Below are 14,687 nucleotides of genomic sequence, written 5' to 3'. Positions count from 1 at the left end.
AACCATTCGGAGGTATCAAAATCAATTGGACCGATCAAAACGTTCGTTATCTATTACGGTTTTGATTTTATAGACCAACCAATAATCCAATAATCAATCTGCAATAGTCAGACCAAACTGATATATACTAAGAGCCAAAAATTATATAATCCATGGTTCATCATAGATCTTCGCCTCTGATCTGATCAGCATTGGTCGAGATCATCGATCCTTGTTTTTATCAATTCAATACTAATCCACTGGTAAGATTCAAGTTAAAAAGATAATAAAAATCAATTGGAAAAAAAAAAGAGGAGATTTGATCCTACTCTGTTTAGGGTGATCTGGCTTTATATCAATCGAGATTGATCCCAATCTAAGAATCAAGATTATGAACCTTAATTTAATCCAGACCGAATGGATTGCATTGATTGTTTGACACCCTTACATGCAATGAAACAAACATAGATCACTTTCTCACGTAACTATATTTTTCCAAGAAAGTAACATGTTTTAGAATCCATCTCAATATATACCTAAAATCCTAAAAGTCAAACATAGCTATAAAGGAAATGCATCTAAGGTTTGAATGGTATTTCCTAATGCATCATTTTCGTTATCTGTCCAGTGAGATCCTGTGAAAATGTTACATTGCAAGATCAAAGTAAGATGTGAGAGTATGAACTCCTTTCTCCTCGACACTTGTAAAGTCGATACACAATTCTTCATACCATCCAACTTGAACACAACCACCGATGCAGTCTAACATTATCTTCCATTTTGGCGATCTTTGGATTTACCATTACACAAACACGGAAGCAGAATGTTCGGAGTTCGAACCACTTACCAAAAAATCTTTTCCTTCCACGCGTCACCATTCTAAAGGCTGATATCTCATATCTACCCATCCACGTTATCCTCTATCTACGTGGTAAATTTTCATTGGCCAACCGGATATCCTAAATTATTCTCCCGCTATTGTGAAGAGCAACGAACTGAAAAGAAGTCCACTCTGTCAGTCGTTTCGAAGCATTAGGACCCACTTACTATTCCAAATTTAACATCTCGACCGTCCAATCCCCATCTCAGATTCTTAGAGCTTCCTATCTTGATATGTATACTTAAATCAGAAAGGTCCCATATATATAACAAAACTGTTTTTCATAGTGGTTTTGAGGATTCCACGTTCGTTCCGACCAGAAGAGATGATGAAGCAGAGACAGCCATGGTTGAACGATTCCGGTTCGAATCGGCAGTTGAATTAAGCTTTACTGATGGAGCTTCCATTGATTTTTCGATCTGGGAATCCATCTCTGCTTTCACTTTCCTCTGTTGGAGTTTGTAGTTCTGGTTCCAAGTTTTCTGATTTTCAGGTGAGGAAGACGAACAGGAAGAGGAGCTTAGATGGAGGAGTTAGCGTTTCGGGTACTTCGATTAGATCTTCGGTGGAACAGGGAGGGAAAGAGATTGAAGGAGGAAGGGAAGGTGAGAGTGGAAGAAGGTATGCAGGTCCGGCTATGGAGGTCACTACATTCAATCAGAGCTTTAATGATGGTAGTGACTTCCCTGTTTGGGAGAAATTGGGTGCTATTGTGAGGCTTAGCTATGGAATTGGTAAATTTCTGTTTATAGATCTTTTATAATTGAAGTGTTGAGTTGAGATCTTTGAATGTGGATTTAAATTTAAATTTCTGAAAGTTTTGAATTTTTGTTTTATTTCAGGTGTTTTGTTTCCATTTTTGTTGCTGAAAGTACCTTTTTTAGAGGTTTTTTTTATCTTTTTTCATGAATCTGAAGAACCGATTCTGGTTGCCTTGCTTTAATGACTTTTCATCTAATCTACCTACTTTAATAACGCGGCCGAGTTGACTCACTTGGCTCTGCTAACACTAAGCAGTATTCTGGTCCTCTGGTTGACTTTCCAGTTCCCATCTATCTCTTTATATTTATATGCTGGCATTACTGATTCAAAATCCGGCTGAGTCGATTCAGTTTGCCAAGTTCTGTGTTGAGCTGCTCTTCCTGTCATTTAAATCATCATTTCTTTCCCACCAGCTCTGAACTCTGATAATTTGATCTTCTTTGTCTTTTGTTTGGCAAAAATCAGGCATATATGTTGCAATGGCTCTAGCTGGAAGATTTATCTGCTCAATCTCTGGAATCGATTCCTTGGGGGGATTCCATCTATCATCAGATGCTGTCCTAGAAGGGCTTGGATATGCAGCTCCTCCAATTCTGGCCCTTCTCTTTATACTAGATGTATGTAAATTGGTCATCATCTCAAAAGATTCCTATATAAATGTTTAATGTATTCTATGATTCTATATGGGTAAAGAACCATGCAGTTTATGGTGTTTGATGGATGAAATATTGGAAGAGATTCATCTCCTTTCTTTTCATTTTTATTTTTTCTAATGAACAAAAAATTTTACTATAACTTTTTTAGATTTTTTTAATCTGTTATTACTTATTCATTGAACAAGTTGTCATGACCTCATAGGATGAAGTCGTAAAGGTATCACCTCATGCTCGTGCCATCAGAGATGTGGAGGATGAGGAGCTAAGGAGCTTCTTCTATGGAATGTCTCCGTGGCAGGTAATAAATTGGATGTTTTTTCCTTCATGTTATATATCCTGCTAAAATTGAAGGTAGGAACCTAATGGTATTCCCTTTTGCAGTTTATACTCATTGTTACTGCAAGTTCAGTGGGAGAGGAGCTTTTCTACCGTGCTGCGGTTCAGGTCTGTTTCCCACAAAAAATCCAAAATTGACTCATGGACATTCTATACTAGGTTGCTCTGGCTCTGCATTATCTTTCTGTGCCATGGTTTGAGATACTTATTACTCCACTTCCCCCCATCCAATGTATTTGAGTTTACTCAAGATGGTTTAGGACTCATTATTAAAATGCTACAAACCGGTGGTTTAATTGTAAAAGCATCTTTAGTTTTAGTTAGTTCAACTGAGAAACCTATTTTACTATCTACTCTAGTGGTAAGTAACATCAAAGAAACATAGAGTCAATACTTTGAGATTCTATTCAAATTATTAATCCAGGGCAGTCTTTCAAAGTTGATCATTTACCAAAGGGAATAGTCGTTTCTGTTTTGGTTATTGCTCAAAGAAGTGGTTGTTCAACTTCCCTCTGTTATAAAAACAGAATCTTGATCAAAATCCTTTCAACTTTTTAGGGAGCATTGGCTGATATATTTTTAAGAGGTACTGAATTGATGAGGGATGCTCGAGGAATGGCAGCTCTGGTATGGGCTTACTCCTGTTATCATCATTGTTGTTACTGTTGTAACTGTAGCTGCTACTATATTATGTTTTGATTTTTATCACCTGAGATTTGTGTAGGCTGGTGTGCTTCCTCCATTTGTGCCATTTGCTCAAGCATTTTCAGCTGTGATTACAGCTGCTCTCACTGGATCACTCTATTATGTTGCTGCCTCCCCGAAAGGTTGTCTTTTCATTTCTGTTCCATGTTTTAAGAACTTTTCTTTCCATTCTCATAATCATCTGGTTTTTATCTTGGTTAATGGAGTTGCTTTCTTTATGCTCAGATCCTACTTATGTGGTTGCACCAGTCTTACAATCTCGATCCGGTCGTGAAGATCTCAAAAAGCTCTTTGCAGGTTTGTCTCTTGTTCTAGAACTTGAAAAGTATAACAAGTTTTCTAACCCCCCCCCCCCCCAAAAAAAAAAAAAAGTATAACAAGTTATTGGGAATAATGAAACCTTAAACATGATATAGATTCAGGATTTTATTCCTTATGAGCGGTAAACCAGTAGGTTACCATTGTAAATTGGTCCAATGTAGTTGGTGACTTGCATTCTGTTTACCCAGAAAAGGCATATAGTGGTCCAAACACTGACCATCAGATGATTGTAATCATGCAGTCTATGGACTCAAAAACTGTTTGCTGTATTTTAAACTTGTGGTGACTTGTGAGGCATCATGGTTGATTTTGTGGTCGTTTACTCATATTCAAATGAGTCACTGGGACTATATACCTCACCAGTTACCGGGGAAAGATGGGAGGGAAACAGCTCTTTCCTGGGAATGGGGGCTGTTAATGCTTTATCAACAATCCTTTCAACAAGGATTTTTGTATGCTACCCTTTCCGACTTTGTTTATCAAGCTACCCCCCCTTCCCAGCTTTGCCATGTTCACTTTCACTCTTTAGCAGATCTGACTCTCCAACCTTCCTTGTTCCAGAAGAACCCAACCGGCTGGGTGATATATCCTAGTAGCCGATGTGGACTGGCTGACTGCATTTGGTTTACCACTGTACTGTTGGTTAAACATCTTTTTGTTCATGGGCTGATATGTACCTTAGAGGGATTTTGAGTTAACTATGAGCCTGGTGATTTTGGTAGAAGCTAATATCTTTCTACATGTTCTAAGTGATTTACTCCTTGAAAATATATTTCCTTTTTGAAATTAACTATATGTGTTCTCTATGCAGCCTGGTATGAGAGAAGGCAATTGAAAAAAATCTACTCTCCCCTCTTGGAAGGACTTCTGGCCCTTTACCTAGGGTTTGAATGGATCCAGGTAACTCCAATTACACTTATTATCAACATCTACAAGAACATGCTTGATCTTGATTGATTTATTCTCTGTTCTCATCAATGCAGACAAATAACATTCTATCTCCCATGATAACACATGGCATATATTCGGCGGTTATACTAGGACATGGCCTTTGGAAGATTCATGATCACCGGCGTCGATTGCGGCAGAGAATCCAACAGCTTAGATTAGAAGGAATAAAATCAAATAAATTATAGGACAGGTTTGGTCAATATAATAAGGAAGCGGAAGTCCCTCTTCAAGCTAATAGGGCTGCAAGGAATCTTAGCTTGGAGGAGTTCTGTATATTAGTTAGCAGAGCTTAATTATTCCATGAAAAGATAAATATATGGAGGAATATATTGTATAAGGATGCTAGATGTAGATGAAAATGTTGTTGTGTATAACAAAATAGTATAGAAGAACAAGGGGTTCTTTATCTGGAAAGTAGTATCTCTTTAATAATTCACGGTCCCCTTACATTTTGTGTACAATAGTGTCCAAAACTCATGATATGGTATCTACAGCTGGTCAGCTTGCTTAAAAAGAAAGCTAAGTGAATCATATTCGAGGCAACACTGGATGGTTTCAAAACTGAGCTAGTCAATGTCTCAGATGTCACTTTTCTTTCGTGGTGTTAGGAATCATGTAGTTTTATATATTATTAATTGTTGGTGTACGATGTCTTGTATTTCGTCACGATTTAATCTAGGAAGTACTGGTGTAGCACCTTGACAAGCAGGATGGCAGTCCCGCTAGCCAATTACCGGGCCATGGGGTTGTAAGGGGGCAGGAGGCCCCTTGCATAGTAGGGGGTGTAGGGTGGTGCAGCCCCCTGTTCGAATTTTTTATTTGAAGGCAGTTGTGTATTTTTCGGATTAGAGTTTTTCGTTATATATTTGTAGCGATGATTTATTTCTCTATAATATAAGAAATACTGAGAGGTGTGAGGGACGAGCGTTGTAACCCTGTTCTCCATTGATAGTGAAGTAGGGTCTCATCTCACTGGGGACGTAGACAACCTTGCCTAACTTCGTAAAATCCATGTGCATTGTTTGTTCTGTTTTTCCATTATCTTCTGCATCGTTTTAGGGTTGCATTTCTACATTAACAACTGCATGTACATATGGTGTGAAGTTGTTTTGGAAACAGAAGCCTTGGGAAGACTGGCTTTCATGCTGTTACAAAATCCAATTTTAACCACATTTTTGTTGTCAAGTAATCTTAGTGACACTGAATAGGTTTCCAATCTCAGGGACAGAAGCTTGGTTTGTGGGAATCAATTCAGATCCCTTTTCATATTATCTTCAACCTGCTAATCCTGAGCCTCTACATGAATTGTTTCAAAGTGTAATTACACCGGCCGAGAATGAGGCATTAGGCTAGGTCCTTTTGATCACGTAGAATTTAGTATTAGAGCATCAAAAGGATCAGGTTTAGATGGATACCATCTATGCTTTTATCAATCTTTTTGGCACATTGTTGGAGATGACAATGTTCAAACGCTCCAAGAGTTCTTATATACTTAGCCTTCCTGGTGGAAATCAACCAAACTCTAATTACCCAAACCCCGGAGTGTGAAAATCCTTGTACTCTTGATCAATTTAGGCCGATCAATCTGTGTAATGTCATTTATAAATTCGTCTCAAGACTAATGATAAACCCACCAAGGCCTCTTTTAGAAAAAAAATCTCACCCTGGCAAGTGGCTTTTGTCAAAGGCAAACAAATCAGAGGTAAGTACATCATCACTAATGAGGTAATCAACTATATGTGTAAGAAAAAGGGGAAGCCTGAATTTCAAAAGGTAGGAAGAGACACTTCTAAGGGGGAAAGCTGAATTTTAAAAAGGCCATTTTGAAAAGACTAGTTTAACCATAGTTTGAAACTTAATTTCCAACAAAGGGTGTCTACATTAATATTGGCATGGAGTTTCTTGGGTTCTATAATCATTGGTATGACATCGTTTCCTTTTTTCCTGTCAACTATGTGACTTTCAAGGTGGTCAACGGATCAGCTTTGATCATATTATTCCTTCAAAAACCATCCGACAAAGTCACCCTTTGAGCTCTTCATTTTTCATTATTTCTATTAAGAAACTACACTTCCCTCACTTGTTAAGTTTGAAATTACTTCCGTCCTTTGTGGTGTTAATCCTGTTAGAAATGCAACTCAAATGACAGATTTATCCTTATCTTCCTTGTCTAAATATTAACCTCAAACTTTCAAACTTAAGAATGGAGGATGTAAAGTCGTGGTTAATAGGCGAAGGAGTTGGCTCAAATCGTATTCTCATCTCCAGCAAATTCCAACTTTGGCAAAGGTAAAACGACCTGCAATTGGAAACATAGTCTCTCTCATTCTCGTCTTCTCTCTCATCTCTGTTAAGGGTTAGGGTTTCAAACCTAATTTTGGGAAGATTCTAGGTTAGGATTGTGTCAGTTACATCTAAAATAAAGTTGATTCACTCTGGCAGAAGGATTAATAACAATTTGAACTTGTGTAGAGGCATGGGGTAGAGGTATATAATAATTCAATAATGGTTCGATTGGGGTTCTTCACTAGATAACCAATGAATTTCACATGGGCATATCGATTGTCAGCATAATGAAACATTAGCAGCTATATTTTTTTGTATAGATTATTCATGAATTAGGTGTCTCTCTGTAAGTCTTATATGTCCTGTCTCCAGTTCTCTTTGGAATATAGAAATGTACAAGAACCACTGGTTTTGATAATTTTGGTGATCCAAAATTACTTAATGATTGAAACCCCTGTTGAACCTCTGCAATGGTGGAGTTCTACTGTATTGCAATGGTGGAGTTCTAATGTATATTAGTGCACCTCTATACAAATGAATTGCTATGTCATATATAGGGTGTCTCTGTGGCCAATTGAATATGGAGATTTGCCCTGTATATTAATTAAAATGAACTTGCATTGACACATGAAGATCAGATACAACTAGAAGTTTATTTCTAGAACTTAAACATCCACCTCACAGTAATGGTCTATATAGATTCTTATTTGAATTGTCTGACAACTTGGATTTTTTAGTTGAGCAGTAAATTAGATTAATTTTTCTTTTTTTGGCATATGTGATAGGTAAATATCTCCTCATGTATTAATTACAGCAATCCTGAAGTTATCTGTCACACCTTGCCTCCAATTAGGCCAAGATATGCAGCACTGGACACCTTACCGTACCTAATCAACATGTTTCCCCAGAATCTGAACTCAGGGTATCTCATACCACCACAACACACAGCTATACATCAGAGTTCATATGATATAAAAAGCCTATTTGCATAATATGTTACATCATTTCCAGTGTTTATAAGTGATACTTTATATTATAGTTATCCAAATGAAAGTATACATATATGTACATTTATCTGAAAAGAATATTTACACAAAAAAGTATAACTTCTCACAAGTAACTATATACAATTATAGACATCAGAGTGCTATCAACGGAAGTATATACACAAAAAGGTAATGTCAGGATAACTCTCTACTCCTCAAAAGTACTGGCCTTTGCAGGCATAGTCGTCATAGTCACAATCGGGTCCATGGTCGGCCTCATCCTCTAAAAAATACTCCAAGTGATCCATGGTCAATATCTCATGAGCAAAGTAGGAAGTCGGAAAAATACTGGCCTCGTCATCTAAAAAGGTAAGTAAAAGAGGTGAGCACGTCATGCTCAGTGAGGGGTTGGGGCAAGCAAGCACACACAATACAAATGATGTAATGCATGCTCCATACTGATAAATGATGTTCATGAATTCATTTAATATTATACTACTTCCTAGTCCATTACTAAGTTTGACAATCAAGGGTATAGTGCTATGCAATGTAAGTGGTATTCCCTACTTTGTACGTTGGGCCTCAGTAATACAAGCTAGTTACAATCAGGAGTCAGCCAGTCCTAATCAGAGCCTCGGTCCCCGGCTAACCCCTAGGTTAGTAACCCCGTGCAGTCAAGCATATAGTATGTCGTATCCTGCTACTATTCGTCTATGAGCACAATACTTCATACCATGGAAGTGTATTGCTGATCAGGCAGCCACATATCGGGATTAGTCAGTACCTATCCCCTTACTGACAAGGGGTTGTAGCACTCGAGTGGTGATATCTTAGCCCACAATGTCTATATGATGCACATTCACCATTCATATCACACAATAATGCAAAGTGCACTGGGCATTCACCAATGTCCTAACTTACCTGCTTAACTTGTTCCAATTTTTCCTATTTACAATCCAACATTAGTGCCAATAATAGTTGCGTACACACACATCAAATGCATGAGTTGCAGGAAAACTATACTTAAAACACTCGATAAACAAAATCAAAGGCACCCACTCACCTTCGTATTCAAAATTAAAAAAATTCTCCTTTCTGAACTGGGTAGGTTTTCACACTGCAAGTCAGATTCCTTATTTAATGGCATATTTCAATCATCAATTATATCATTAAAATATTATTATAAAGTTTAGATTCAGTGGGGTATCCTCATGCCTAACCCTCCTTGATAGGTTTCAATTCAGGGTGGGAATATGCCATACTATCCTGTTTACCTATGTTTTACAAGTCCCCAGTATATTTGGAAGGTTAAAGGTCAAAACAGTAGCCTTTCACACTTCTGGAATCCCAACCAGTGGGATACAGTAGGAACAACTGACTGGCCGGTCATGTCCCACCGGTTCCCCAAATTTCTGCAGAATTCGATTCTGCTTCCTTCTCTAAGCTTCTTAGACTACTGTGCAGTGAAATCACGTAATGTGCCCAGATTTTGACCACTGCTTTGGGTTGAATCCACTCTTTGGTAGCTTCTTTAAATAGGAACTCAAATCAGTGTTCAGTAAAAATTTTACAATGAATAAAATTAAAACTCATTAAATTCTTTCATTTCTATTCAATTCCAGCAATTATAATAGTGGACAACAAATATACCCAAGTCTACTGTAGGTATAACATCCTATTTCACCAAACTAGTCCCATACCTAGTTCAGATTTCACTTTTCCTAGTAGGATTAGTGAAATCCTAGTTCACTGGGATTTCCTGATTACAGTAAAACCTAAACCCTACTTTATATCATCATACATATTCTAATTTACTGAAGAACGATACTTACCTATGGGCACAATCGATCCAAAGTCTACCTCAGGTAACCCAGTTCCTGCCTTATCTCTTTCTCCTCTTCTCTTTTCTTCTTCTCCTTCTTCTTTCTCTCATCTTCTTCTTGTTGTTTACTGTAAATAGCAGCTCAAATGGGGTATTCGGTGATACCCCAATTATTTATATTTCCTCTCCACCGAACAAGGCTTAGAGCCTGTTTGGGTGGAGCTTAATTTAATTATCTATATATATATATATATATATGGTTTATTTAATTCATGTCATATCATATACATCTACCAATTCCCCTCTGAAATATTATCAAAGAGGTTGCATCACAGAGAGGTATGTATGTAGGGGCCACGACACAAAATCTAGAATTCTGATTCTGCTAGGAAAACTGGCTGGCCGGTTGTCACCCACCGGTTTGGCCAAAACTAGTCCCCTATGATCTAAAACATTTCCTTCCCTACTTAACCCCTTCCTAAGTGGTGAATTACTAGTCTGCCCACTCTTCTTGTTGGTTTCTCTAGCACTGTTGGCAGGCCAAACAGGTAAATGTGGGGTCACCTCTCCCTCCTTGGCATTTCACTACTGCCAACCAAGCCAGTATTGGTCTTCTCTGCCGGGTACTTCTGCCTGTTCATAGGTAAAGTATATAGGTGGAATTAGGGTGTTACATTATCAAGTATAGATCCATAAAATGTAAATGTAATCGAAAAACAGTGATTAGGATCTCAAAGACTATCGATAACCCAAACAGACTTTTTTTTATAGCTTCTCAAATTATAGTGGATACAACTACTTCACATGGTATGAACCCATTAATGCATCAACTCCCAATCTTTTGTGCAATCCCACCCCTGATTTACAAGAGTTGCAGGAGGAAGTGTGTTGATTGCGAGAGAAGGTGCGTGGGTTGTAAGATGTGTTACAGGGGTTGTAGCAGGAGGTGCGCAGTGTGAAGATAAGGGTGGATGAAACATAGAATTTTGCTAGATCAATGAATCTTGTTTATAATTTTGTGTTAGTTTTCTTTGTTGGTGTGTTTGTGGTCGTATTTATTGGCAAGAAAGTCTGAAAATTTGATGTATTTGAACCAGATGTAGTTAACATTCTCTTTAACTAATTAAATTGTTCTATGTTGTGTACGAGGCAAACTATGAAAATTGTTAAATTCTTATTACAATTTTGACAGCATTTTATTAGAAAATAGAGGATCTAACATGACGGCCTGAAAATATTGACAAAATTGCACTGCTACAATGGACAATCTAATAAACCTGGATCCATCATAAAAAAAGATATATCATTCCACACACCCATAACATCAAATCCACAACTCAAAAAGGAAAATAGGATTGCAATATATGTCTCAAACATCAACTCAACTAGGGAGGATAAGTAGTCATAAACTTCGTATCCAAAAAAGTCTATTGTTTCTACTAATTTTTGTAAGAAACATAATATAGGCAATATGTATAAGACTTTGACAAACACTTAATAAAATATTATTACATGAAGAAGGAGAGTATCACTTACAGGTTAAAACAAAGATGCGGGAAAGTAAATAGAAGACCTCTAAAATATGTAAAGTTGAGTCATATTGGTATACTCTTTAAGGTATTTGAACACCCCGTATTTGTGTGCAACCGGTTTGACTGTACATTCTCACCTCCAAGCTAAAACAACTCACCAACTACTTAAGGTGCAACTCCAATAAGTGATTGCAATAGGGAAAAATGAAGGTAATATTCAGTATTTATATTATATACGAAAGGTAGAAAACAGAGTGTTTCAGGAAAAACAGAGACTGTTTAGTTTGCAGAACACTAAGTAGACAACATTGACAGAGATACAGATACATGTCTTATGCCAATGGGTATGTAACTAGTGTATGAACTATTGTACAGGTTCGTATGAGTCCTTTCATGTATACACATGTGTAATTGGTGTAACTGTGTGTATGGGTCAGCTCGACGCACGCAATTCAAAAGAACCACAGGAGACCCCACACACACATGAGAATGGAGAGTTCCTCTTTAAAGGGCTTGCACCTTTAAGAAACAATCCTACTTATATATCCCTCACACCTTTCATCCAAAACCAATGTGAGACTAAACTTCAAAAAATTACTTTAGCTCCTTTGCAAGTTGTCCTTACTTGTGTACAAACTTATTTCAAAAAGCAAAAAGAGGGGGTTTAAGAATATACTAATGTAACATTTTATATTTATAATATAAAATCTGACAATTCCCCCACAAGTTTCAAAATATGTCGATAAAGTAGACATAATACTGAGTGTGTTAAACATAGTAGCACACATCGTTACAGGTGTCTTCATGACTTGAACCTACACTACTCATGATGAACTACGCTACAGAGTATGAGTGAAGTCAGACTTCTTGAACCTTTCCATTTCATCGTAGTTGGCTAGCTCACCATCCATATCCTATCGGTCAACGTTCGATATTCCCCTTTTCATGACAAAAGTAGTACATTTATTCCAAGCTTTGTCCTCTATTTTGGTCTCATGGATGTTTAGAGAATTCGCCTCTAAAATTCTTATTGGTAGACGACCACACCTTCTACACCCACTTAGGTCAACGCATAGTGTGCACCACAGTTAGCATACCCCCACATTTTATGAGATTTCACTTGATTAAGAGTTTATAACTCATTCTCTTTTCTTTGTGGTGGTACTACTTTCTCATCTAACCAGAATGAACACTTAATTAGTAGTACTAGACAAGTCATCCAGTGACTTCGTTTGTACCCTTTTGACCTAATTCAGGAATTTACCTCTTCACATAGGTTGGGTGTCCATCACATGACCTATGACATAGGCTTTAAGCTCATTCCTTTAGATGAATCATGAATAACCTTTGTAGGCAGTGGCTTTGTGAACATATCTGCTAAGTTGCTTTCTGATTTTAAAAAAATCTATAGTTTACCTAGTGCAATAGACAAGTTGGTACTCAAAGGATTGAAGCTAGACTTGATTTTTTTTTTTCCCAACATGGATTGGCTCTTCTTGTACCCTCATGCTACAGTAATTCAAGAAACAATGGCTACATCTGATCACAAAGCATTAATTTTACAGACCTCTCTGCCTCTTCCAAGATCTAAGAGACATTTCAGATTCGAAGCTTTTGGTTATTCGAGCCCTCCTTTTATGATATCATCAATTCCTATTGGAATTCTAAAAGAATTCAGGGGTCCAATTTCAATAATCTTATTAGTAAGCTTTCAAACTTGTATTGTATTTTGAAGAATTGGAATAAGTTTGAGGTTGGAAAGTTGAATCTCAAGTTTGAGAATCTCAAAAAAGAGCTGGATACTCTACCTTGGACCCCCTTTGACATTAGAACCGAACAATGGCTTCTTGAAGAAAAGAAGGTCATTGCTTTCTCATAAGAGTTGCTCGTCAGGAGGAATTATTGTGGCAAAAGAAGTCTCGCATGGATTGGAAAAATAGTGATCGTAATCCCATGGTCTTTCATCTCACCACCATTAAGAGAATACCAGAAACATCATCCGATCTATTAATTATGAAGGGCTTTCTGATTCGGAAATTGGTAATGCTTTCAAATCCCTCTTTCAAATCTTATATACTACTCAGCATTCAATTTCACATGAATCTTATTTTCGATCACATTCGAGGAATAGTTTCTCAAGAGGATAATGGTTACTAATGAGGAAATTACCGCAATTTTTATGAATATGCTTAACGAATAAATCTCCTGGACCAGATGGTTACTCTGGTATGTTTTTTCATAACCTAGGCCCACTATTAATGTAGAGATGATCCCTGCAATCAAGAGTTTCTTCAATACGGCTTCTATTTGAACCAAACTTACATTGTCCTTATTCCCAAAACAGAGATCCCAACTTACATTGCCCTTGTTCCCTCCTCATCGAAGAGATAACTTAGTGAGTTTTTCACATCACTCCTACCAGCCCAATTGATACATATATATCTTGGAATTCTTCTCATCAGTGGAAAACTCTCTAAAGGTCATTGTTCTACTTTGATTCAAAGAGCCGCTGCAAAATTGCAACATTGGAAGACAAAGTTCTTTTAAGTCCTGCAAGAAAGCTACTTTTGATTCAATCTTCCTTGTCCTCCATGCCTCAACTTTTCATGTCCTGCTTTATAATCCTTGGTTCGGTGCACAAAGAGCTAAAACTCTTAAACAAGAATTCCTTCTGCTCAAATGGTGAAGCTTCTCATATTCCTACAGTGCCCTGGAATACCGTTTGTCGACCCATGCATTTTGGTGGTCTCAATGTGAGCGATTGCTGGTTCCCATTTTGTCCTCCCTTCGCTGCTCCATTCCCTTTACCAAGACAAGCCCCCATTCGGGTAGTAGAACTTATAGAACAGGAAAACAAAGAATGGAAATCAGATGCAATTTTCTATTGGTGGCATCCAGAAATTGTATGGCGAATCCTTTTTATTCCCATCCCCTTTTTTCCAGGTTGAAGATAAAGCCGTTGGGTGTGTTACAACTAGCAGTAATTTCACAATCTCTTCCGCCTACTGCTTTGGTCTTAATGGGTGAGAGATCCAGAAAATTCAGTTTGGCTCAAAATTTGGAAATTGTCGACAGCTCCTAAGGTTTAACACATGATGTGGAAAATCTTACATCAAAGTGTTCCACTTCCTGATCTTCTCAATAACAAAGGTAGAGGTGAAAGTTTGGCCCTGACAACCCGAACCCGCCTTGGCCTTCTCTGAACCCGAATAGGGCTTAGGTCAAGTTTTCTGACCTTGAGGCCGGGTTAGAGTTGAAAAACCCCAACCCTGGTTAGGGTTGCTTTGGGCTTGGGTTGAGGCCTCAAACCGGCCCAACTCGACTCAAAATTTAACCATGAATTTTGTATTAGAATTTAGGACTCCAACCATTGTAGAAGCCAGGGTTAACCTAGTCCAGCCCAACCTGACCGAACCCGGCCCTGATAGGGTCAATTAGGGTTGAGTTGGGTTGTTATGAACCCGGTAGGGT

The 14,687-nt window shown here is 37.8% G+C and overlaps 1 protein-coding gene and 1 long non-coding RNA gene across 2 annotated transcripts; one reads left to right on the top strand and one right to left on the bottom strand.

Moving 5' to 3' along the window:
- Nucleotides 1-1,128: 1,128 nt before the first annotated feature.
- LOC122083457 lies at nt 1,129-5,022 on the top strand. The gene is made up of 9 exons (XM_042651268.1): nt 1,129-1,593; nt 2,087-2,238; nt 2,480-2,575; nt 2,659-2,721; nt 3,172-3,240; nt 3,338-3,440; nt 3,544-3,615; nt 4,451-4,539; nt 4,623-5,022. Exons 1-9 carry the CDS (start codon nt 1,254-1,256, stop codon nt 4,773-4,775), a joined length of 1,137 nt encoding a protein of 378 aa, XP_042507202.1. The 5' UTR covers nt 1,129-1,253; the 3' UTR covers nt 4,776-5,022.
- A 2,864-nt stretch (nt 5,023-7,886) lies between these two features.
- LOC122083957 lies at nt 7,887-9,932 on the bottom strand. Its single transcript, XR_006141767.1, has 2 exons — nt 9,695-9,932; nt 7,887-8,223 (listed from the first exon to the last, which is right to left on the bottom strand). It is a non-coding gene; the product is annotated as an uncharacterized LOC122083957 (long non-coding RNA).
- Nucleotides 9,933-14,687: the final 4,755 nt, after the last annotated feature.

This window comes from Macadamia integrifolia, chromosome 7, assembly GCF_013358625.1.
Source record: "Macadamia integrifolia cultivar HAES 741 chromosome 7, SCU_Mint_v3, whole genome shotgun sequence".
Lineage (NCBI taxonomy): Eukaryota > Viridiplantae > Streptophyta > Magnoliopsida > Proteales > Proteaceae > Macadamia > Macadamia integrifolia.
Note: the sequence above shows the minus strand (reverse complement) of the source record. Positions and strands in the feature narration are given on the sequence as shown.

What these genes read in the sequence shown, in the direction of transcription:
- LOC122083457 (XM_042651268.1), top strand. Translation starts at nt 1,254, where the DNA reads ATGGAGCTTCCATTGATTTTTCGATCTGGGAATCCATCTCTGCTTTCA. An exon ending in GAGGCTTAGCTATGGAATTG is followed by an intron (nt 1,594 to 2,086) that starts GTAAATTTCTGT and finishes GGCAAAAATCAG; the next exon opens with GCATATATGTTGCAATGGCT. An exon ending in TAGGGTTTGAATGGATCCAG is followed by an intron (nt 4,540 to 4,622) that starts GTAACTCCAATT and finishes TCATCAATGCAG; the next exon opens with ACAAATAACATTCTATCTCC.